At 40.5% G+C, this 26,789-nt stretch overlaps 2 protein-coding genes across 4 annotated transcripts; both read left to right on the top strand.

Annotated features, from left to right (window-relative positions):
* Positions 1–26,789, top strand: LOC148106012 (high choriolytic enzyme 1-like). Of its 3 annotated transcripts, XM_087839442.1 has the most exons (10): positions 1–34; positions 23,158–23,257; positions 23,499–23,526; positions 23,619–23,669; positions 23,958–24,089; positions 24,649–24,766; positions 25,438–25,616; positions 25,929–26,010; positions 26,226–26,350; positions 26,444–26,789. In XM_087839442.1, coding segments are annotated over exons 2-10 (771 nt in total). In that variant the 5' UTR covers positions 1–34; positions 23,158–23,203; the 3' UTR covers positions 26,446–26,789. The 3 variants fall into 3 exon arrangements, with proteins under 3 accessions (XP_087695568.1, XP_087695566.1, XP_087695567.1); XM_087839440.1 differs by lacking the exon at positions 26,444–26,789 and having other exon boundaries at positions 26,226–26,358; XM_087839441.1 differs by lacking the exons at positions 1–34; positions 26,444–26,789 and having other exon boundaries at positions 23,127–23,257; positions 26,226–26,358.
* Positions 289–3,016, top strand: LOC148106013 (high choriolytic enzyme 1-like). Its single transcript, XM_087839443.1, has 8 exons — positions 289–342; positions 584–611; positions 704–754; positions 1,043–1,174; positions 1,772–1,889; positions 2,097–2,275; positions 2,587–2,668; positions 2,884–3,016. Exons 1-8 carry the CDS (start codon positions 289–291, stop codon positions 3,014–3,016), a joined length of 777 nt encoding a protein of 258 aa, XP_087695569.1.

Here is a 26,789-nt window from a genome sequence, read left to right as displayed (position 1 = left end):
ACCTGCTGCATCCAGCAAACACCTGGTACAACAGGTAAGCCTCCTCATATCATCTCCCTGCATGCTGAATCCTCTACGTAGGGAAATTCCAGATATCTGATTCTCTTTATGTGGATGTTGTCTGTTCAGCATTTTCATTGGGAGAAAAGTTAACATCCAGATGAACAGAATCAGCTGTTGGGTTGCCTGTATCCCACTTATTTGCCTTTCTATTCCAGCAGTTACAATCATTGAAGTTCTTTTTTGCTGTTCAGATTTTGACTGTAGGCTAACTGCATGACCAACATCATGACTCCAGCCTTTTTCTTCTCCATCTGCCTGTCAATGACAGCCGTTTGTCTGGTAAGCTTGACTCTTCCAGCAAAGGCATTAAATGTTGTTCAACACTGCCGGCTGTTCTGTGAAAGTCATGTAATTCTAACCATGTCTGCTTAACAAGCATGGCTGCTTGTTATGAGCGTTTAAGTGTGACACAGTTGAAGTATTTTCACATAATAGTTTTTGTTTGCCAACAATAACATTTGTCAGTGTGATTTCAAATGTGATTAAGAGTAAGTTGAAAATGTCTTGTTTTTTATTGCAGAGGGCTGCTGTCGTTAGAAATATAACTGGTGCGTTCAGTGATGAAATACTTCCAACATATTGAGGTGTTTTTAATATAAGAGCTTAAAGTTAATCTGCTGGTTTCCTCTTGTATCCACAGATGAGTCTCTGGGCGCCTCAGCGATCATTGAAAAAGTCAATGCTAACTCAAGTAAGTGAAGATTTACAAAATAAAACTCTTTTTTGTTAACATATAAATTCTGGATGAAAATGAAAGATCCCTGAGGACTGGCATGTTAACATACAATAGACTCCCAACAGACACAATGATCAATCAACCTTTTGGTCATTTACTGGCTTTTCTTAGTCAGCTGTTTTATTTGTGTTATTATCAAACATTGTAATTGTGCGATCAATAAAGTTGTTTGTTTTGACATAACTGAGCAAATGGCAGCCTAAGTATCGAGCATTTAACCACTCTCTGTTTGTTGTTCTGCAGCAAAAGTGTTGGTTCATGGTGACATTGTACCCACTACTACCAGGAATGCTGTTCCATGCACAGCCATTGGCTGCAAGTGGCCTAAAACTGGACCCTTTGTCTATGTACCTGTCTCCATTGGCACTGAATACAGTAAGCAGTACAAACTTTTACCATTAAACACAGACTTTATGAAAAGGAGAGATGGATAAAAATAGTTAAATAAAACCCAATGTTATATAAATATATATAATATATATTTCAAGTGGTTTCCAAAAATACTGCTTTGTTAACTATGCTGTTTTATTGTCGGATTAACTAAAAAGCATTTAAACTGAAAAGTCATATTTGTATAAGTATGCTGAATTGATATCATACACAGATGCACACAATTTTCAAATTATGTTTTCATTTAATGTCACTTTCTCAATTTTTCTATTTCAAGACAGACAGACAGACAGATAGATAGATAGATAGACAGATAGACAGATAGATAGATAGCTAGATAGCTAGCTAGCTAGATAGATAGATAGATAGATAGATAGATAGATAGATAGATAGATAGATAGATAGATAGATAGATAGATAGATAGATTTTGGCGGCCCTGTCATTCCGATGGGAACTCAGAGATCCTCGAAGCAGCACAGATTGTAAATACTGTTTATGCTGCCAAGTTGAAATGGCTGAAACATATTGAAGATCCTGAATACTGAAGAAGCTCCTCATCAGACTCATATTTGAATCTGCAGGCAACCAAGAGCGCAACGTCATCATCAATGCCCTAGTCACCTTCCACGCTTCCACCTGCGTTCGGTTTGTCTGGCGTACAAGCCAGACAGATTTCCTTCACTTCTTCTCTGGACAAGGGTGAGAATGCACTTCCTGTACTTAGACTGTACTTGTATTTATATGGCAGGACAGGACTGATACACCCACACCCTCAAAACCCTTCAAAAATGCAATTCTGAAAATGGTACTTTAGCCTTAGCATGACTAGCTGAAGGAGGAGGATGCACAGTGCTAGGCTATAGAACAGTCCATCTATTTTTTAAGAGATGTCATTGTGTATATCAGGTGTTATTCATACCTGGGCCGTCAAAGAGGAAGACAGGAAATCTCCCTACAGAGAAATGGTTGCTTGTTTCAGTCGACGGTGCAACATGAGGTTCTTCATGCTCTGGGCTTCCACCACGAGCAGGTCCGCTCTGACAGAGATCTGCATGTGAGGATCCTTACCGGGAACATCATCCCAGGTGAGCTGAACTACCCAAAACGTTGGTTACAGTTAACTTAGTACACAATGGGACATCCTCCTGTTTCACAGCAGTGTACATATTACAAGTAATCTGTGCTTTTCCGAACTCAGCACATAAAACACTGCAAGCGAGCACTGCATAGAAGATTTTGTTTGTATTTCTTTAGTCCCAAGACTATCAAACAAATGACCACAGGAGAGATTAGCTAGCATTTCGATGTATCCATCTTCAAAGAGCTGTGACTGAAGACGGATTTTGAAGTGGAAGCATATAAAAACATGTAATATTTTCTGGAAATTTCTGTTTAGGACAAGAGCACAACTTTGTGAAAGTGCAGACCAACAATTTGCGGACTCCCTATGACTTCAACTCTGTCATGCACTATGGCAGGTGAGTTGCTGTGTAAGAGGGACTTTGTAAGGTTTTATATTCCTTTACATGTTTTGCATTTTCTGCAAGAAAATGTAATCCAGACTAACAAAAACATGCACACACTCAGTGGGGAATGGATTTTTAATGTTAAATACTTTATGGGCCCATTTTCTCCCCTGTTTTCCTAATATAGCCGCGTATGTGTGTTTTTGTGCTGTTGTTTGTTCTTTTAGATTTGGCTTCTCCAAGAATGGGCAGCCAACGATTGTTGCCAGGTCCAATCCTAATCTTAATTTTGGAAATGCTTTCCAAATGAGTGCCAATGACATTGCTCGTGTAAACAGGCTTTATGGATGCTGTGAGTAATTAAGACACACCCACAAAAAAGACATTTGCTATCTTTTTGTACGAAGCAAGTACTGATCGGAGTTGATTTCTTTTTCCTAACCAGAAATTCAGCAAGAACCTTCAACTTTCCATCCAGATTCTTCAGATGCCCAAACACCAGCATTACACCAAGGGATTGGATCCACTATACTTAAAAATGATCAAAGAAACATAAAATGTGCTGCAAATATCACATTTAGATAGTTGAAGTTTTGGGTCTTTTTTTACGAGCTAAACGGCAGGCTTATATACCAGAGGGTGATGGTGTTATCTCGCTTTCTGTTGAGGTTTTCTCCCCTTTTTTTAGACTATAAACTATCATTAATGGATTTCTCAATCTGTGCAGTTTGATAATTAACTTTGTAACTGTAAATGATGCAGACATAGAACCAAACCTTGTGACTGCGGCATGTCTCAAAACTTTTTGTTTGGCAAAACAGCAAAGTGAAAAAATATGTGAACAAAACAAAAAGTCAAATCTTTCATGGAATGATCATGACTGTTGTCTTACTCTATACATGACCAACATGTATCAACAAGATATAGTGTGTAGATATAGTCCAGTGTCACAAGTGTAAGAAGAAGAATCTTTCTTCTGATATTTTAAAAATCGATTTTTCTGACAATGTCTTCTAATTTTTCTTACTTTTGTTTTTCGAGGGATTTCATCTTTGGTTTGTTGTCTCTTTCTGTAAGAAGTGCTATCAAATAAAATTCCATATTTCAAGCAACAGGGGGCAGTATTATTTCATTATTATATTTTAAGTTCTTTTCGAAATATGTGTTTTGCTTAAAGTTGGACAGAATGTTACAGGTGCCTTTTTTAATGTGCAACAAATGTAACAAATGCACAAATACTACTACATAAATACATGTTCTGCATTTAAAATCCTACCAAACCATCAAAAAACTGAAACCAGAGAGTGGATCATGTCTCTCAAGATTAGAGTGCTACTTCTTCTTGTGTAGGGTGGAGTCAGTTCAGTGCAAGTGTTTAGATTGAGAAGATTAAAACACCCACAGACTTGAATATTCCCACCACCATCATGATGCATCACATAGTAATCTGATCAGCCATTTAGTTTCTGGTGATGTGTTTCTTCATAACTGTTGTTAAAAACTGTTATGAAACCTCAGTCATGCACACGCCTGAACAATGATCCGGCATTTGTTGCTGTAATTGTTTGTACTAGTTCATGCTGGCTTTGCCTCTCTGACTAAATAACTATACAAGGAGCAAGCTGTCAAGCATGTTCAAAGGTGATGTTTAAGGAGCTGCTGGCTGCCAGCTTAGCTTTTCTCCCTGTTTGCTGGTCTGATGATAAGTGAGGTAGGGTTGGGCCATATCATACTGTTCACGGTAATACCGGTATAATGTTGGGCAACGATAAGAAAATGAAATATGGCGATAGAATATGGGTAAAACGCACATGCGCAGTGCCTTTGTTTTCATACGCACATGGCAGAAAAAGCATGGTGGCGACGCAGAATAAGAAGGGCGAAAGTGTATCGTTGAATGAAACAGATGAACCAGAAGTGGTTTGTTAAAATGCTGCAACTTCAGTGGTGTAGAACTGGTTTAGCTTTCGTCCGTCAGATACACAACAAAGCAGCATTTTTGGTAGAGCATGCTAGCGGGCCGTCGTTATTACCGTGTTTTTGGAAAATACGGCACACCTAAAATCAATCCTTTGATTTTTCTGAAAATCGACAGAGCCCCTTATAATCCCGTGTGCCTTATGTATGAATTCTGGTTGTGTTTACTGACCTCGAAACGATTTTATGTTCACGGCGCTCGAAAATCTGTCAAATGTTTCAGTACGACTTTGCTAAGCTACGAAGCCGCACCACTTGATGGATGGTCGGAGCATTACGGCTATCGTAGGCGGAGCCTCGCGGAGTGATACGTACTGTGCTTCAACATAATATTACCGTATTGTGTGTGGATAACCTCTTTTTAAGTTTTGTGGATGTTATACATGGTTATGCTGAGGATATGTCGGCCAGTTTCCACTGGAAACGCCTTTTGGTTAAACTGTCAGCGAGGAATTTGCATTTGCACTGTTACGTTTTTATATAACTTTAATGCACATAAAAAACAGCTGCTTGTTTAAGTGAAAATACATTGATGGGTTTTTTGCACTAATAAAGTTGTGGAGTTGTAAAGTATTTTGTCTAGTGTCAATTATATGGTCAGTTATATCGTTATCAAAAAATTTTCAAATGTATATCGTGATAAATATTTTTGGCCCTGCTCTAGTGAGAGGCACAGTTTCATCTGGCCTGATGGTTTAAACATAACAAAGGTTTAGACATCAAGGACACTTGGGGAACAAAAACAATGAGCAGTGATAAATCTTGGAACAACGTTCAGCTGCAGTCTAAAAACATATTGCCAGAGCTTTGGTTCTCCAAGTTGCTTTGTGACCCACCTTCACTATGGTTCCTTCATTACATGCCATATCTGACTCATGTCATATCCATTGTTAGAGATGCCAATCTGTTTTGTGTTGGGGTGTTATATCTGCTCTCAGTTCTAGTGCTCTCTGCTAGTGTGACAGAGGCTTCCCTCTGTGAGAGCGAGCCCAGGACACAAAGAGCTGGTTGCTTTCCTAAACACCTTAGTCCTGTCTAGATACATGCGTAATGCTCCAACAGGACAAAGTGAATGAACACTGGCTCTCATCAGCAAATGGCTGTGGTTCAAAAGCTGACACTTCCATGCTTCCAATGCAGCTCACTCAGTTTTGAGTGACAGAGTCTTTAAGTCAATACACTAAGGTTTCAAAAGGCACCTCTGAGAGCCCCTTATAACCTGTGGGAAAATCCCAGGAGGAATCAACGGGCTAAGAGAAGGCCTCAGTGTGCGAGTCCCTTTCATTAACCTACTAATAAGAGAATGCTAGCAAGTTGGTGGAATGGCATTCATGTCTTGTTTGATGGTAAATGGTAAATGGACTGGTTCTTATATAGCGTTTTTCTACTCTTCTGGGAACTCAAGCACTTTATACAACAAAAAAACAAACTAAAAACGAGCAAAAAAATGATTTAAACATAAAAAATCACAAAGAAAGAATAATAGTTTCCACATCAGAACCAAAGAGTAAAACAGTGAAATGTGGATTATTAAATATTAGGTCTCTCTCCTCCAATCTCTGTTAGCTCATGACTTAATGATAGATCAACAAATCGATTTACTCTGCCTTATAGAAAAAAAGGGCCTCAGATCAGAAGTACCTGACCCCGTGGTATAATTCTCAAACACGTAGCCTAAAGCAGATGACTCGTAAGCTGGAGAGGAAATGGCGTGTCACAAATTTAGAGGATCATCATTTAGCCTGGAGAAATAGTTTGTTGCTTTATAAGAAAGCCCTCCGCAAAGCCAGAACATCTTACTATTCATCACTGATTGAAGAAAATAAGAACAACCCCAGGTTTCTCTTCAGCACTGTAGCCAGGCTGACAAACAGTCAGAGCTCTGTTGAGCCAACCATCCCTTTAACGTTAACTAGTAATGACTTCATGAACTTCTTCACGAATAAAATTTTAATCATTAGAGAAAGAATTACTCATAATCATGTCACAGATTTAACATTATCTACAGCTACAGGAGTGGGGTGGCACGGAAGACCCGAGCCTGGATCAGCCAGGGAAGGTGCTGGCCCGAATGGTGGCCAAACTCGTGGGCACACAACAGGAGCAGGCATATGACCAAGCATCATATGGAGGAGGAGAATCTGGCAGCTTGGATCTGGTCCTGGCTGGTACCACCGCAACCCCCACTGGCGGTCCCTGAAAGTATGGAAGTGGCGGAAGTCCAGACTATTCTGACCAAGCTGCAGATGGAGGACGAGGCACGTGGGAGTCCTGCGAAGCTTGAGGTCAGTGTGCTGGCCAGAGTGGCCTCACCTACACCAGGGACCAGGACACCTGCCCAGCCACCTGCAAAGCCACCTGTGGCTCACGACCATGCCTGCTTCACTGGACGCCACTGATGCTGGTCAAGCCTGACACCTGGAAGGTGTGCGTGTCGCTACCCGATCCGTACCAGAAACCCGATCGGTACCCCGCATGCGCAAATCTTACGTCGCTTCCTGTCTTTGCCAACATTGTGACATTCAATATATTTGAATGCCCAGTTAGCTCCTAGCATTTCTCAACAGCTCTGCCTCCTTTTCAACTACCGGGACATTTAAACAATGGATAATCCGTATACAAACAAATTCATGCTTTTCTCCTCAACAGAGAGCGTTCCCCGATTGAACAACAGCGCCGTAAAATAAGAAGAATGGCGCCTAATTACAGACTTAATAATATTGACTTAGCAATGTGTCACATGAAGATTCATCAGCCAGATTAAGTGTTTACTGACAATTGACAGTGATAGCAGACATCATCATCACTATTCCAACAATCTTCTCCTCACAGACAAGCATAAACACACTCGACTATCACTAAATCAAATTTAACACGCATTTGAAATGACGAAAATTCAGTTTATAATAGGGTTCATTTGCTCGGTCAGCAGGTGGCGGTATCCTCGTACACTGTGGAGTAAACTGCCATTAAACGAACAGAAGAAGAAGAAAACATCTGCACATGCGCGGTACGGATCGGGTAGACCCGATTTGTACGGTCCGACTTTGCACATGCGCGGTAAGGATCGGAGAGTCCTGATCCGTAACTATCGTTTTAGTTTTAGTTTTTGTCTACATTGTACTGAAATGCTTCATTATTGCAAACATTTTAAGATATACTTAATATTCTTAACATCTTAACAGATACTCTGACCCATAACTATCGTAAAATGCTTCAACCGGAAGTAGAAGCCTTTCACACATGCGTGGTACGGATCGGGTTTCCGGTACGGATTGGGTAGTGACAGTGTGTTCATATTTCTGAGATTTTCAGGGCCGAGTACAATAATCTCAGTTTGATCTGAATTAAGAAGCAGAAAGTTAGCGGCCATCCAGGTCTTTATGTCTTTAAGACATTCCTGCAGTTTAACTCATTGGTGTGTGTTATCTGGCTTCATGGACAGATAGAGCTCGGTGTCATCTGCATAGCAGTGTAAATGTATGCTATGTCTTCTAATGATGCTGCCTAAGGGAACCATGTATAATGTAAACAGAATTGGTCCTAGCACTGAACCCTGTGGAACTCCATAATTAACCTCAGTGTGTGAAGAGGACTCTCCATTTACATGTACAAACTGCAAACCACTGCAGCACAGTACCTGTAATACCTACAGCATGTTCTAATCGCTCTAATAGGATATTATGGTCGACAGTATCGAACGCTGCACTGAGGTCTAGCAGGACAAGCACAGAGATGAGTCCACAGTCAGAGGCCATAAGAAGATCATTTGTAACCTTCACTAAAGCTGTTTCTGTGCTGTGATGAGCTCTGAAACCAGACTGAAACTCTTCAAATAAACCATTCCTCTGCAGATGATCTGTTAGCTGTTTGACAACTACTCTTTCAAGGATGTTTGATATAACGGAAGGTTGGAGATTGGCCTATAATTAGCTAAGACTGCTGGGTCTAGAGATGCTTTTTGAGTAAAGGTTTAACTACAGCCAGCTTGAAGGCATGTGGTACATAGCTGATTATTAGAGATAGGTTGATCATATTGTGAAAATTTTCTCTCTTTTCTGCTTGCAAAAATTCATAACGTGAGAATTAATTTTTCACATTCAGCACCTGTTATCTCGATCTCTACCCCATCTCAGCCCGTTATCTTGGATACTTTCTCTCCTGTTTCACTGCCTGAGCTGGTGAAATTAGTGATTTTAGTAAAAGCATCCTCCTGTTCACTTGACATTGTACCTGCATCATTATTCAAAAATGTCTTCCAGTCTATTGGCCCATGTGTGCTCACTTTAATCAACTCTTCACTGGCGTCTGGTATAGTTCCAGTTTATTTTAAAAACGCTGCTATTCTCCCACTTTTAAAAAAACCTCAGCTTGACCCCTCTCTTTGGAGCAGCTACAGACCTATCTCTAAATTACCATTAATTGCTAAGCTTCTAGAAAAGGTTGTGGCTAAGCAGCTTATGGCAGCTCTAGATAAACATGGCATTTACGATAAGTTTCAGTCCGGTTTTTGTCAATTTCACTCCACGGAGACAGCTCTTCTTAGGGTCTCAAGTGATATCTTGATAAATAATGATGCAGGAAAATGCTCTGTTCTACTCATGTTGGACCTCACATCAGCCTTTGACACAGTTGACCATCACATCCTCATTGAAAGGCTGAAAAATTGGGTTGGTGTATCTGGAACTGCATTAGAGTGGTTCTCCTCTTATCTCCATCACCGATCCTTTTCTGTGGCAGTCTCCGATTTTAGGTCATCCTCTACCTCCCTTACTTATGGTGTCCCTCAAGGGTCAGTTTTGGGGCCTTTAATGTTTTTAATATATCTTCTCCCCCTCCAGCATATAATGGGCTCTTTTGAGGACATTTCTTATCACTGTTATGCTGATGATATTCAGTTGTACGTTTCTTTTATGCCCGAGGATTTATCTAAGCGTCAGCGTCTGAATGATTGCTTAGATTCGATCAAACGTTGGATGGCTGCAAATTTCCTCCAACTCAACGAGGGGAAAACCGAAGTCCTCGTATGCGCCCCTGATAGATTTTTATCGCAGATAGTGAAAGCCCTTGGTCCTCTCTCACTCTATGTTAAATCCTCTATCAGGAATTTAGGTGTCACCTTTGACTCGAGTCTCACATTGGATGGGCATGTGAAATCTCTGGTTCGGTCTTGTTTTTATCATTTAAGCAATGTGACTAAGCTAAGCCCGATGTTATCTCGCTCTGAACTGGAGATTGCTATACATGCATTTTTTTCGTCACGCTTGGATTATTGTAATTCGCTTTTTATGTGTCTAAGCAAAGGTTCTCTGGATCGTCTGCAGGTTGTGCAAAACGCTGCAGCGAGGCTTTTGACAAAATCCTCGAAGTACTCACATGTGACACCATTGTTATCTCAGTTACACTGGCTTCCTGTTAAATTTAGAGTCGATTTTAAGATCCTGGTCTTGACCTACAGAGCTGTGCACGGACTGGCACAGGCCTACATCTTTGATCTGCTACAGCTCGATGTCCCCAGCAGGTCTTTGAGGTCATCTGATCAGGGCTTACTTGCTATAAAAATACTAAGAGGAGGACTAATGGTGACAGAGCTTTTGCCACTGTGGCCCAGAGACTGTGGAACTCTCTCCCCCAAACATTAAGAACTGTGGACTCAGTAGCTGTTTTTAAAAAACAACTCAAAACTCACCTTTTTAAAACTGCTTTTGCTTAATTTTTTGCCTGTTTTTTTTCTCTTTTAAAATCTTTTTATGACTTGTAATCTTATGTGCAGCACTTTGTGATTTTGTCTTGAAAGGTGCTATATAAATAAAAATTTATTTATTTATTTAACATTAAAGAATTAATTAATGGCAGGACTTCTTTGAGCAGTTTTGTAGGAATGGGGTCTAAAAGACACGTTGATGGTTTGGACGAAGTAATTATTGAAGTTAACTCAGAAAGATCAATTGGAGAAAAAGAGTCTAACTTAACATCAATGGTACTAAGAGTAGCTGTAGATAATATTACATCTGTGGGATGATTATTGGTAATTTTTCTAATGATTAAAATTTTATTTCTGAAGAAGTTCATGAAGTCATTACTAGTTAACGTTAAAGGGATGGTTGGCTCAACAGAGCTCTTTCTGTTTGTCAGCCTGGCTACAGAGCTGAAGAGAAACCTGGGGTTGTTCTTATTTTCTTCAATCAGTGATGAATAGTAAGATGTTCTGGCTTTGTGGAGGGCTTTCTTATAAAGCAACAAACTATTTCTCCAGGCTAAATGATGATCCTCTAAATTTGTGACACGCCATTTCCTCTCCAGATTACGAGTCATCTGCTTTAGGCTACGTGTTTGAGAATTATACCACGGGGTCAGGTACTTCTGATTAGAGACCTTAGTTTTCACAGGAGCTACAGTATCCAGAGTCGTACGTAGTGAGGAGGTAAAATTATTAACAAGATGACCGACTTCTGTTGGAGTAGCGTTCAGATAGCTGCTCTGCTCTAAGTTGGTACAGGGCATTGAAGATGATAACAGTGGGTGGATTATATTCTTAAACTTAGATACAGCGCTTTCAGAAAGACATCTACTGTGATAAATCTACTCTCCAATGCTGTGTAATCAATTATTGTAAATGTAAATGTTATCAGGAAATGATCAGACAGGAGAGGGTTTTCAGGAAACACTGTTAAATGTTCAGTTTCTATGCCATATGTTAAAACAAGATCTAGAGTGTGATTAAAGTGGTGGGTGGGTTCTTTTACATTTTGAGAGAAACCAATTGAGTCTAATAACAGATTAAATGCCATGTTGAGGCTGTCATTTTTAGCATCTACATGGATGTTAAAACCACCCACAATAATTATTTTATCTGAGCTGAGAACTAAATCAGACAAAAAGTCTGAGAAATCAGAGAGAAACTCTGTGTAAGGCCCAGGTGGACGATAGATGATAACAAGTAAGACTGGTTTCTGAGTTTTACAGCTGGGGTGGACAATGTTAAGCATCAGGCTTTCAAATGAATTAAAAGCTTTTCTGGGTCTTTGGTTGATTAATAGGCTGGTGTGAAAAATTGCTGCCACACCTCCCCCTCGGCCTGTGCTTCGAGATTTCTGGTAGTTAGAATGACTCGGGGGTGTTGATTCATTTAAACTAACATAATCATCCTACTGCAACCTGCTGCAACTCTGTAAGGCAGAGTAAATCGATTTGTTGATCAATTATTAAGTCATGTACTAACAGAGACTTGGAGGAGAGAGACCTAATATTTAATAATCCACATTTCACTGTTTTACTCTTTGGTTCAGATGTGGATACTGTATTGTTTTTTCTTTGTGATTTTTTATGTTTAAGTTGTTTGTTGCTGGTTTTTAGTTTGTTTTTTGTCTGTTTGGGAGCTGACACAGTCTCTATGGAGATGGGTTTTTGGGGGGGTAGCAGGAGGAGAGAAGCTGCAGAGAGGCGTGTAAGACTGCAACTCTGCTTCCTGGTCCCAACTCTGGATAGTCATATTTTGGGGGGTTTAATAAATTTGTCCATATTTCTAGAAATGAGAGCTGCTCCATCCAAAGTGGGATGGATGCCGTCTCTCCTAACAAGACCAGGTTTCCTCCAGAAGGTTTGCCAATTATCTATGAAGCCCACATCGTTTCTGGGACACCACTCAGACAACCAGCAATGGAGAACATGCGGCTAAACATGTCACTCCTGGTCTGATTGGGGAGGGGACCAGAGAAAACTACAGAGTCCCACATTGTTTTGCAAAGTTGCACACTGATTCAATATTGATTTTAGTGACCTCCGATTGGCGTAACAATCGGGTGTCATTACTGCCGACGTGAATTATGATTTTACTGAATTTACGTTTACCCTTAGCCAGCAGTTTTAAATTTTCTTCAATGTCGCCTGCTCTGGCCCCTGGAAGACAATTGACTATGGTTGCCCGTGTCTCTAGCTTCACATGTCTTAGAACAGAATCACCAGTTACCAGAGTTTGACCCCCGGCAGGCGTGTCGCCGAGTGGGGAGAAACGGTTAGACACATGAACGGGTTGGTGGTGTACCTGGGGCTTCTGTTTAGGACTATGCTTCCTCCTCACCGTCACCCAGCCGCCCTCTTTCCCCAGCTGCTTGGGGTCTGCTGGGGAACAGCTAGCGGGGCCTATGCTATCTTCGGCTGTACCAGCTACAGGGGCCTGGCTAGCTACGGTTGAATGAAGGGTGCGAAGCCGAGTCTCCAATTCAGTAATCCTGGCCTCCAGAGCTGCAAACATGCTACATTTGTTACAGATATCATTACTGCTAAAGGAGGCCGAGGAGTTGTAACCAATACGTCTACTCACAAAAGAATGAGTGAAGCAATATGGATAACAGCAGAGGACAATTTATTTAGGGTCTGATGGCAATTTACCATCGGTGTCCAGCACTTTAAAGGATTGATGGACTGGAGCACATCTGTCCTTAACATACCCTCTTAAACATCAGCTTGACACTGATACATCAAAGGAAACTTAACAGACTTTAAGTGCAAATGTTTCAACCTGAACAACTTAAAACTTCTCTGGGATACAATACAAACAAAGACAAGAAGAAGAAAAAATATTTCCATCAATAGTCACTTCTCCTAACCAGGAGACAAGTGAATATATTATGTAAAGAGTCCTTTTTTCTCAGTCCTGGGGTTGTAACACCACAACCTCCTCAGTCCGTAATCAGAGAGTGTCTATTTGACAATAACCAAAATGTCTTTGGATAGTCTTTGTGAATGCAAAAAGAAAAAAAAAAAACAATGGTGTTAGCTGGCCAGCAAAATAAAGAGAGTGTATGGCACTGAGTACGGGCATGTGTGAGTACTTTGGTCCATAAAATCGAGGTCCGGATGGATGAATGGATGGCAGCCGCCGGTCCTTTAATGGCACCAGCGAGACAGCACAGTAGTAAGGCAGCACAGCAGTAAGGCAGCACAGCAGTAAGGCGTCTGGCAGGAGAACAAACAATAGTCTTTTTTTAAGGCTACTGCAGAAGGCGATATTCCCCGCTAGCTCACCCAAGCTTGCTCTCTGGCAGAGCTACAAGCCACGTGAGCTCATAACCCCACAGTGACATACGAACTTGGCTACCAACGTCCGCTTAGCATGGCAGCTAATTGTCGAGCTTGCTAGCTTGTCCCCGATTAGCGATTAGCACCTTAATAACCATTACTACACATCACATCATAGCAAACACATGATAACACATGGAATAGTAAAATATACATACAAAACAGATTTTTACCTGGCAGGAGAACAAACAATAGTCTTTTTTTAAGGCTACTGCAGAAGGCGATATTCCCCGCTAGCTCACCCAAGCTTGCTCTCTGGCACAGCTACAAGCCACGTGAGCTCATAGCCCCTCCCGCTAGGATGTACTACCACAGTCGACTGTCGTAAAGCAGCCGCAAACCAATAGCAATAAAAAAAAAAAAACTCAAAATCATTGAAGAACATTTTATAACTGAACACCCAATATAGATATATACATATATACTGAATATCACACAATATCAGACAACCAAATTAACACTGGGTTACAGAGTAACTAAACATCTGACACAATGAGCAAGAAAGTGCAGGAGGGACAGGTGAAGTAGCCATGGTGCTAACGAGTCGGCTACGAGCTAAGCTAAGCTAGCGAAACAGTACAGAGACATTGAGTGAATACTTTGGCTATAAATTAGGTCGTGAGCACACAGAGATTGTGCTTCTGATGAAGCACGAGAAGATTATACTATGAAAAAAGAATGTATCTAAAATTTTTTAATTAAATTGCTAAGCAGATAAGCTACTCAGAAACACCACTGTGTTTGAGCAGGAACAGGAAGTGATACTCTACCACAGAGCGAGCGAACACCAAGTGGCGTCCCACAATACTATGATGTCACAGTGCGCTCACACAGAGGCGTTGCTGCTTCAGTTTTTCAACAATAAGGCCAAAAGCAGCCTGGCAAGCAGGGGTCCATTTTGCCCCAAGTGAGGGTGACTTTGTTCGCTGCCAATGTTTTTGGCCTTTATGCCTGGGGGCTAGTTCTCCCTTTAACAAGTCATTGAGAGGCCTGACAATGCAAGAATAATCCCTCACAAACCGCCTGTAATACCCCGTGAAACCTAGAAATGACCGAAGCTCTTTGGCAGTTTGTGGGCATGGCCAGTCTTTCACAGCAGTAATTTTGTCTGGGTCAGGCTGGATCCCCTGGGCAGATATTACATGCCCCAGATATTTCACGGAGGTTTGGAAGAACTTGCATTTAGAAGGGGATAACTTCAGACCAAACTCAGCAATGCGCTTAAGGACCTGCATCACCCGCTCTTCATGCTCTTCCAGTGAGTTGGAGAAGATTATGAGGTCATCTAGAAATGCAACAACCTCCTGGAGGTTAATTCCCTCCATCACTTTCTCCATAGTCCGTTGAAACGTGGCAGGGGAGTTAGCCTTGAGGCATCCTCCGAAATTGCCATGTTCCAAACGGCGTTGTAAATGCTGTCTTGGGTCGATCACATGGCTCAACTTCAAGTTGATAGTACCCGCCCTTGAGATCTAAAACAGTGAACCATTTTGAACCAGAGAGCAGAGTGAACGTCTCCTCTATACGAGGCAATGGTTATGCGTCCTTTTTGGTGAAGTTGTTTAGTCTCCGATAATCTACAACCATTCGCAGTTCCCCATTCTTTTTCCTAACAAGCACTACTGGAGAGGCATAGGGGCTATGTGACTCCTCTATAATGCCTGCTGCCAAAAGGTCTTGGAGGTGTCTTTTCAAGTCATTGAAATCAGCGGGCGAAACACGTCTTGTCCGCTCTTTGAATGGGACATGAGGTTCTAACTCAATGCGATGACTGACCCCCGTCACACTACCAACATCAAGATCATGTTACGAGAAAGCATCTGATGCTTCTTTGACAATTCTAGCCTGTATGTGCTCTTTAAATTGTGGTGATATCGGGCTGTCCCCAAAATCAAGGCCAAGAGGCACAGCAGATTGGCTACCGTCTTCGCGGTGAGAAGCTAGCAGGGAATGTGCCTGCAGAGGAGCATCTTTGGGCTGGGGGTTCAGATCAGAGAGTGCAACGGGAACTGCCCAATCAATGGGGGAGCACTCAGCAATAGCTGTCCCAGGATACAGTGTGATGCCCCGCCGAGAGGCATTTTTGACCGCAACTTTAAACTTACAGTGGGACATAGGTTTTACATCAACTATCTGGTCATAGATGATAAGCCCCCCTGGTGTGGGTGTGTCCTCCGAGCTACACACAAGAGCCTGAAATTTATCACTCCCAGGTTTAGTGTGGCAGATGGCTTTCAAAGTATACACCTGACCTGGTTTCAAATGCACCGGTACCTTGCTGGAGAGTGCAGCACGGAGGGCTTTGACCTCGTCTGCTTGGGGGTCAGCCTGTTTGAAACATTCGGTATATGCCATGACCCAGTTGGTGTCAATGGGTAGAGTCTGCAGGAACTTTGCTCCACCCTTTTTTTGACAGTCTTGTATCATGGGACCTAACACATTTGTGCCCACAAGAAGAGAAAACTTATCATTGTATGATTGATCTGGACTAACTAATGCTAAGATGTTGAAACACTTGTCTGTGCCACAAGCACTTTCAGGGAACTGAACTTTAGCCTCAATGTACCCCACATATGGTACCTTTTGTCCCGCTGCACCTTCAATGTCTAGTTCTTCTTTTATAGAGAACAGTTCTCTATGAGAAAGATAGCGAGAATAGAATGACTCCGATATTATTGACACTTGGGACCCGGTATCAATTAAACACCAACACTGAACTTGATCTAACGATGCTAAACCATCACAAGGCTCCCCAATTAGTGGGGCGTCAAGTGGCGTCCCACAATGCTATGATGTGACAGTGCGCTCACACAGAGGCGTTGCTGCTTCAGTTGCGTGGTTTGCCACTATTGCTGTAAATAAGACTTTTCTTGCTGCAACAGAAAGATGGAGGCATAATTTCATGACACAAATCAGTGACACAGATTTAAAATACAATTCATGAAATATGTCAAAAGTTCAAACTGTGCCCATAACGTGTATACATTGCTGTGACTTATAAAGTGTCTGCTTATTTCTGTTTTTTCTTCCAATAGCGTCAAAAACATTAGCTAATGTAGTTTAAATCACTATTAGTTTGTTAAAGATTTGTATTTCTAATCTGATCGAATTGGACTTTTGTGTATGGTTTTGATTTTCAAATCTTTAGCATTTATTTTTCTCCGTCTCTGAGTTTAAGAGTGATCTTTGGAACTCCACTTTCTAAGACTAGCAGGTCACACAGGGTGTGGCTGAGGTTTCAGGGCTGTCTTTTTAGTTATCAATCCATTAGTTTCTTTTTGCTGATGCCGAAACACTAAAGCAGCAACAAATTTCCAGGAAGGAAACTTCAATCAAGGACATTGTAAACATTTTTTGAGGCTGACGTAAACATTCAGAGCATTAAATAATTGCAATTAAAAGTTGCAAAGCCCAAAGAAATGCTGATGGAAATTAAATTTCAATCAGACTGGAATGAAATTCTTTTAACAACATAATTACCTTTGGGCAAAATAGTCAATAACAACAACATTTTATTTCCTCACATGTACTCAATTTGCACCTTTGCCTCAGTTTGTAAAACATTTCATTGCTAGCTTACAAAATAAAGTTCTTCCTTCTGAAATTCAGTCAAGCATCACATTAAGGAAATACTCACATAAAATGCAAACACTGAATATGTGGTCTGAATGAACAAAGATATGAAGTAAGGCGCTAGAGAAGGAAAACCAAACAATTCATCAGACCTTCTGGGATAAATGTGCCATAAATTAATTAATAATCATTTTAAAATCCTGTAACATTAGACAAATGGCAAACTATGAGTGATTTGTTGTGGGTTGCTGCGATGTCTTATATAATAGTTAGAGTTTAATATTTTGTGTAGATCGAGGTATTAAAAATAGCTTTTTGGCTATTTTTAATACCTCGGCTCCTGAGTAAGGAGAACTGTGTCTATCAATTCTCAGTAAGCAAGACACACATGAAAGAAGATTATGTATGAATAGATGAGAAATTTCAAGTGACAAAAGACTCAGTGCTACGTGAGACAAAGGGCTGGGATGGAAACCAGGAAACAGGTTTTTAAGATTAGTTCTTGTAAATGCAGCTTCCTTGTGTGCAACCTGAAAAAGGCTGTGCAATTTCATAAAAGATAAGAATCAATAAATGGAGAAACAGTGTTTAAATGTTCATTTTATCTATTTAAAAACCATTTATTTCTCTGTATCACTTTGGTTAATTGACTAATTTTCATATAACGCTTTTCTACTCTCCTGGAGTAATCAAAGCGCTGTATACAACATGCCACATTCACCCACTCACACAAGCACTTCTAAACTCAAGTGTAAACAAATAACATTCACACACATTTACACTCCGATGAACGCATCGTAGGGCAACTTGGGGTTAGTGTTTTGCACTGCAGTTCATCCTTGGGAAACCAAGGATCAAACCACCGACCTTCCAATCAGTAGCTGATCTGCTCTACCACCTGAGCTACAGCTACCCTTGTAACCACAATTGATCCACTTAGAAGATTCTTTTCATGAGGAAACAGAGGTTTTTTTGAATTCCTGCTAGTGTCTGGGAAAGGAAAGAAGGAAAGGGACACGTTACTGTACCTGCTAGTCTTACTGGTTCATCAACATGAACTTTCAGTATGGGAAGTGTGATCTAAATGGGAGTGTTTACTGGAAGCTTTAGGGCACCATCGCAGTCACACTGGCTTTGAGATAGGGACTTAAAGAACTCATCAGATCTTTCAGCACAGTTTAACTTAGGAATGTGCCATAGCTGCATGTGTGCAGGTTTTATTCTATGGATGCCTGACCTGACACGTCAAGGGTTTGAAGTGCTGTGAGGCCACAGTGCTACCCATATCAACACTGTCCATCTTTATACACCACAGTTTGGAGTAAATTACCACATTATGCAATAATGGTAAACACAAAACAAAACCTAAGAACTGGAACTCAGAAAATACTAAAGAACTACGGAGCTAGGAATACTTCACACGGAAACTGTCATGTTCAAATATTCAGAAGGACTTCAGGAGACACTAAGGTCAATTATGGAGTTCCACAGGGTTCAGTGCTAGGACCAATTCTGTTTACATTATACATGCTTCCCTTAGGCAGCATCATTAGAAGACATGGCATACATTTACACTGCTATGCAGATGACACCCAGCTCTATCTGTCCATGAAGCCAGATAACACACACCAATGAGTTGAACTGCAGGAATGTCTTAAAGACATAAAGACCTGGATGGCCGCTAACTTTCTGCTTCTTAATTCAGATCAAACTGAGATTATTGTACTCGGCCCTGAAAATCTTAGAAATATGGTATCTAAGCAGATTCTTACTCTGGATGGCATTACCTTGGCCTCCAGTAACACTGTGAGGAACCTTGGAGTCATTTTTAACCAGGACATGTCCTTCAACGCACATATTAAACAAATATGTAAGACTCCTTTCTTCCATTTGTGCAACATCTCTAAAGTTAGAAATATCCTGTCTCAAAGTGACACTGGAAAACTAGTTCATGCATGTATTACTTCCAGGCCGGACGACTGTAATTCATTATTATCAGGAAGTCCTAAAAACTCCCTGAAATGCTTTCAGTTAATCCAAAATGCTGCAGCAAGAGTCCTGACAGGGACTAGAAAGAGAGAGCAGATTTCTCCTGTTTTGGCTTCCCTTCATTGGCTTCCTGTTAAATCCAGAATTCAAAATCCTGCTCCTCACATACAAGGTCTTAAATAATAAGGCCCCATCTTATCTTAATGACCTTGTAGTACCATATCACCCTATTAGAGCACTTCGCTCTCGCTCTGCTGGCCTACTTGTTGTTCCTAGAGTATTTAAAAGTAGAATGGGAGGCAGAGCCTTCAGTTTTCAGGCCCCTCTTCTGTGGAACCAGCTTCCAGTTTGGATTCAGGAGACAGACACTATCTCTACTTTCAAGATTAGGCTTCAAACTTTCCTTTTTGCTAAAGCATATAGTTAGGGCTGGATCAGGTGACCCTGAATCCTCCCTTAGTTATGCTGTAATAGACGTAGGCTGCCGGGGATTCCCATGATGCATTGAGTTTTTCCTTTCCAGTCACCTTTCTCACTCACTATGTGTTAACAGACCTCTCTGCATTGAATCATATCTGTTATTAACCTCTGTCTCTCTTCCACAGCATGTCTTTTATCCTGTCTTCCTTCTCTCACCCCAACCAGTCGCAGCAGATGGCCCCGCCCCTCCCTGAGCCTGGTTCTGCCGGAGGTTTCTTCCTGTTAAAAGGGAGTTTTTCCTTCCCACTGTCGCCAAAGTGCTTGCTCATAGGGGTCATATGATTGCTGGGTTTTTCTCTGTATTTATTATTGTGCGATCTACTGTACAATATAAAGTGCCTTGAGGCGACTTTTGTTGTGATTTGGCGCTGTATAAATAAAATTGAATTGAATTGAATTACAGCTGGGGTGGACGAGGCTAAGCATAAGACATTCAAATGAATTAAAAGTCTGTCTGGGTCTTTGGTTGATTAATAGGCTGGTGTGAAAAATTGCTGCCACACCTCCCCCTCGGCCTGTGCTTTGAGGTTTCTGGTAGTTAGAATGACTTGGGGGTGTTGATTCATTTAAACTAACACAATCATCCTGCTGCAACCAGGTTTCTGTAAGGTAGAGTAAATCGATTTGTTGATCAATTATTAAGTCATGTACTAACAGAGACTTGGAGGAGAGAGACCTAATATTTAATAATCCACATTTCACTGTATTACTCTTTGGTTCAGATGTGGATACTGTATTGTTCTTTCTTTGTGATTGTTTATGTTTAAGTTGTTTGTTGCTGGTTTTTAGTTTGTTTTTTGTCTGTTTGGGAGCTGACACAGTCTCTATGGAGATGGGTTTTTGAGGGGGTAGCAGGAGGAGAGAAGCTGCAGAGAGGCGTGTAAGACTGCAACTCTGCTTCCTGGTCCCAACTCTGGATAGTCATATTTTGGGGGGTTTAATAAATTTGTCCATATTTCTAGAAATGAGAGCTGCTCCATCCAAAGTGGGATGGATGCCGTCTCTCCTAACAAGACCAGGTTTCCTCCAGAAGGTTTGCCAATTATCTATGAAGCCCACATCGTTTCTGGGACACCACTCAGACAGCCAGCAATTTAAGGAGAACATGCGGCTAAACATGTCACTCCTGGTCTGATTGGGGAGGGGACCAGAGAAAACTACAGAGTCCCACATTGTTTTGGCAAAGTTACACACCGATTCAATATTGACTTTAGTGACCTCCGATTGGCGTAACCGGGTGTCATTACTGCTTTTTGGCTATTTTTAATACCTCGGCTCCTGAGTAAGGAGAACTGTCTCCATCAATTCTCAGTAAGTAAGACACACATGAAAGAAGATTATGTATGAATAGATGAGAAATTTCAAGTGACAAAAGACTCAGTGCTACGTGAGACAAAGGGCTGGGATGGAAACCAGGAAACAGGTTTTTAAGATTAGTTCTTGTAAATGCAGCTTCCTTGTGTGAAACCTGAAAAAGGCTGTGCTTAAAACAATTTCATAAAAGATATAAATCAATAAATGGAGAAACAGTGTTGAATGTTCATTTTATTTATTAAAGAACTATTTATTTCTCTGTATCACGTTGGTTAATGGACTAATTTTTATATAATGCTTTTCTACTCTCCTGGAGTACTCAAAGCGCTGTATACAACATGCCACATTCACACAAGAACTTCTAAACTCAAGTGTAAACAAATAACATTCACACACATTTACACTCCGATGAACGCATCGTAGGGCAACATGGGGATAATGTTTGGCCCAACAATGTTTGCACTGCAGTTCATCCTTGGGAAACCAAGGATCGAACCACCGACCTTCCAACCAGTAGCTGATCTGCTCTACCACCTGAGCTACAGCTACCCTTGCGACCACAATTGATCCACTTAGAAGATTCTTTTCATGTGGAAACAGAGGTTTTTTTGAATTCCTACTAGTGTCTGGGAAAGGAAAGAAGGAAAGGGACACGTTACTGTACCTGCTCGTCTTACTGGTTCATCAACATGAACTTTCAGTATGGGAAGTGTGATCTAAATGGGAGTGTTTACTGGAAACTTTTGGGCAGCACCACAGTCACGCTGGCTTTGAGATAGGCACTTAAAGAACTCATCAGATCTTTCAGCACAGTTTGACTTAGGAATGTGCCATAGCTGCATGTGTGCAGGTTTTATTCTATGGATGCCTGACCTGACACGTCAAGGGTTTGAAGTGCTGTGAGGCCACACCTTGTGTGCTTCCTTGCACACAAGGAAGCTTCATTTACAAGAACTAATCTTAAAAACCTGCTTCCTGGTTTCCATCCCAGCCCTTTGTCTCACGTAGCACTGAGTCTTTTGTCACTTGAAATTTCTCATCTATTCATACATAATCTTCTTTCATGTGTGTCTTGCTTACTGAGAATTGATAGACACAGTTCTCCTTACTCAGGAGCCGAGGTATTAAAAATAGCCAAAAAGCTATTTTTAATACCTCAATCTACACAAAATATTAAACTCTAACTATTATATAAGACATCGCAGCAACCCACAACAAATCACTCATAGTTTGCCATTTGTCTAATGTTACAGGATTTTAAAATGATTATTAATTAATTTATGGAACATTTATCCCAGAAGGTCTGATGAATTGTTTGGTTTTCCTTCTCTAGCGCCTTACTTCATATCTTCTTTCATTCAGACCACATATTCAGTGTTTGCATTTTATGTGAGTATTTCCTTAATGTGATGCTTGACTGAATTTCAGAAGGAAGAACTTTATTTTGTAAGCTAGCAATGAAATGTTTTACAAACTGAGGCAAAGGTGCAAATTGAGTACATGTGAGGAAATAAAATGTTGTTGTTATTGACTATTTTACCCACATATTATGTTGTTAAAAGAATTTCATTCCAGTCTGATTGAAATTTAATTTCCATCAGCATTTCTTTGGGCTTTGCAACTTTTAATTGCAATTATTTAATGCTCTGAATGTTTACGTCAGCCTCAAAAAATGTTTGCAATGTCTTTTATTGAAGTTTCCTTCCTGGAAATTTGTTGCTGCTTTAGTGTTTCGGCGTCAGCAAAGAGAAACTAATGGATTGATAACTAAAAAGACAGCCCTGAAACCTCAGCCACACCCTGTGTGAGCTCTCTATAAAGATGGAGCAGCCGAACACTTGCTGCATCCAGCAAACACCTTGTACAACAGGTAAGCCTCCTCATATCATCTCCCTGCATGCTGAATCCTCTATGTAGGGAAATCCCAGATATCTGATTCTCTTTATGTGGATGTTGTCTGTTCAGCATTTTCATTGGGAGAAAAGTTAACATCCAGATGAACAGAATCAGCTGTTTGGTTGCCCGTATCCCACTTATTTGCCTTTCTATTCCAGCAGTTACATTCATTGAAGTTCTTTTTTAAACAGTGCTGTTCAGATTTTGACTGTAGGTTAACTGCAGAGGACCAACATCATGAATCCAGCTTTTTTCTTCTCCGTCTGCCTGTCAATGACAGCCGTTTGTCTGGTAAGCTTGACTCTTCCAGCAAAGGCATTAAATGTTGTTCAACACTGCCGGCTGTTCTGTGAAAGTCATGTAATTCTAACCATGTCTGCTTAACAGGCATGGCTGCTTGTTATGAGCATTTAAGCGTGACACAGTTGAAGTATTTTCACATAATAGTTTTTGTTTGCCAACAATAACATTTGTCAGTGTGATTTCAAATGTGATTAAGAGTAAGTTGAAAATGTCTTGTTTTTTATTGCAGAGGGCTGCTGTCATTAGAAATATAACTGGTGCGTTCAGTGATGAAATACTTCCAACATATTGAGGTGTTTTTAATATAAGAGCTTAAAGTTAATCTGCTGGTTTCCTCTTGTATCCACAGATGAGTCTCTGGGCGCCTCAGTGATCATTGAAAAAGTCAATGCTAACTCAAGTAAGTGAAGATTTACAAAATAAAACTCTTTTTTGTTAACATATAAATTCTGGATGAAAATGAAAGATCCCTGAGAACTGACATGTTAACATACAATAGACTCCCAACAGACACAATGATCAATCAACCTTTTGGTCATTTACTGGCTTGTCTTAGTCAGCTGTTTTATTTGTGTTATTATCAAACATTGTAATTGTGCGATCAATAAAGTTGTTTGTTTTGACATAACTGAGCAAATGGCAGCCTAAGTATCGAGCATTTAACCACTCTCTGTTTGTTGTTCTGCAGCAAAAGTGTTGGTTCATGGTGACATTGTACCCACTACTACCAGGAATGCTGTTCCATGCACAGCCATTGGCTGCAAGTGGCCTAAAACTGGACCCTTTGTCTATGTACCTGTCTCCATTGGCACTGAATACAGTAAGCAGTACAAACTTTTACCATTAAACACAGACTTTATGAAAAGGAGAGATGGATAAAAATAGTTAAATAAAACCCAATGTTATATAAATATATATAATATATATCTCAAGTGGTTTCCAAAAATACTGCTTTGTTAACTATTCTGTTTTATTGTCGGATTAACTAAAAAGCATTTAAACTGAAAAGTCATATTTGTATAAGTATGCTGAATTGATACATATACAGATGCACACAATTTTCAAATTATGTTTTCATTTAATGTCACTTTCTCAATTTTTCTCTCTCATATATGTGGACAGACAGACAGACAGACAGACAGACAGATAGATAGATAGATAGATAGATAGATAGATAGATAGATAGATAGATAGATAGATAGATAGACAGATAGACAGATAGATTTTGGCGGCCCTGTCATTCCGATGGGAACTCGGAGATCCTCGAAGCAGCACAGATTGTAAATACTGTTTATGCTGCCAAGTTGAAATGGCTGAAACATATTGAAGTTCCTGAATACTGAAGAAGCTCCTCATCAGACTCATATTTGAATCTGCAGGCAGCCAAGAGCGCAACGTCATCATCAATGCCCTAGTCACCTTCCACGCTTCCACCTGCGTCCGGTTTGTCTGGCGTACAAGCCAGACAGATTTCCTTCACTTCTTCTCTGGACAAGGGTGAGAATGCACTTGCTGTACTTAGACTGTACTTGTATTTATATGGCAGGACAGGACTGATACACCCACACCCTCAAAACCCTTCAAAAATGCAATTCTGAAAATGATTGCATTACAAATATTCTGTATGTGTCATCAAAACAGGTTCTTGAAGGACCATTCTGCATTGACCTTGTACTCTAAAATGTCCAGTTTTATTTTTGTTTGCTACTAGATGAAATTTATACTGTTGCATAGGAGTGTAAAGAGCATTTTATTCATCTGCTCTAAATTATTTCACATACTATTTGGTCCACTAGTTCCAAAACTAGAGACTGGCACCTTGCAAGGCGAGTAGATGAATCTGGTGGGTTATTAGATGATTAAGGGACGACAGATGTTTAAAAATCTTCTGAGATTGATTTGACCGCTATCTGTTTATTTACTTTAGTTGATAATGGATATGTGTGTTTTTTATTTTAAAATATTATTTAAGATATTAAAGTACAAAAGCTTAAGTGTGGTTCGAGCAGTGTCTATAGAGCCACAGTGTCAAAGTCGGTCACATGATTACTGTCATTTCTTTTTTTGGTACTTTAGCCTAAGCATGACTAGCTGAAGGAGGAGGATGCACAGTGCTAGGCTATAGAACAGTCCATCTATTTTTTAAGTGATGTCATTGTGTATATCAGGTGTTATTCATACCTGGGCCGTCAGAGAGGAAGACAGGAAATCTCCCTACAGAGAAATGGTTGCTTGTTTCAGTCGACGGTGCAACATGAGGTTCTTCATGCTCTGGGCTTCCACCACGAGCAGGTCCGCTCTGACAGAGATCAGCATGTGAGGATCCTTACCGAGAACATCATCCCAGGTCAGCTGAACTACCCAAAAATGTTGGTTACAGTTAACTTAGTACACAATGGGACATCCTCCTGTTTCACAGCAGTGTACATATTACAAGTAATCTGTGCTTTTCCCAACTCAGCACATAAAACACTGCAAGCGAGCACTGCATAGAAGATTTTGTTTGTATTTCTTTAGTCCCAAGACTATCAAACAAATGACCACAGGAGAGATTAGCTAGCATTTCGATGTATACATCTTCACAGAGCTGAGACTGAAGATGGATTTTGAAGTGGAAGCATATGAAAACATGTAATATTTTCTGGAAATTTCTGTTTAGGACAACAGCACAACTTTGTGAAAGTGCAGACCAACAATTTGCAGACTCCCTATGACTTCAACTCTGTCATGCACTATGGCAGGTGAGTTGCTGTGTGAGAGGGACTTTGTAAGGTTTTATATTCCCTTACATGTTTTGCATTTTCTGCAAGAAAATGTAATCCAGACTAACAAAAACATGCACACACTCAGTGGGGAATGGCTTTTTAATGTTAAATACTTTATGGGCCCATTTTCTCCTCTGTTTTCCTAATATAACCGCATATGTGTGTTTGTGTGCTGTTGTTTGTTCTTTTAGATTCGGCTTCTCCAAGAATGGGCAGCCAACGATTGTTGCCAGGTCCAATCCTAATCTTAATTTTGGAAATGCTTTCCAAATGAGTACCAATGACATTGCTCGTGTCAAAAGGCTTTATGGATGCTGTGAGTAATTAAGACACACCCACAAAAAAGACATTTGCTATCTTTTTGTACGAAGCAAGTACTGATCGGAGTTGATTTTTCTTTCCTAACCAGAAATTCAGCAAGAACCTTCAACTTTGCATCCAGATTCTTCAGATGCCCAAACACCAGCATTACACCAAGGGATTGGATCCACTATACTTAAAAATGATCAAAGAAACATAAAATGTGCTGCAAATATCACATTTAGAGAGTTGAAGTTCTGGGTCTTTGTTTTACGAGCTAAACGGCAGGCTTATATACCAGAGGGTGATGGTGTTATCTCGCTTTCTGTTGAGGTTTTCTCCCCTTTTGTTAGACTATAAACTATCATTAATGAATTTCTCAATCTGTGCAGTTTGATAATTAACTTTGTAACTGTAAATGATGCAGACATAGAACCAAACCTTGTGACTGCGAC

This window comes from Neolamprologus brichardi, chromosome 3, assembly GCF_056152115.1.
Source record: "Neolamprologus brichardi isolate AB-2024 chromosome 3, ASM5615211v1, whole genome shotgun sequence".
NCBI lineage: Eukaryota > Metazoa > Chordata > Actinopteri > Cichliformes > Cichlidae > Neolamprologus > Neolamprologus brichardi.
This window is presented reverse-complemented; position numbering and strand designations above follow the sequence as displayed.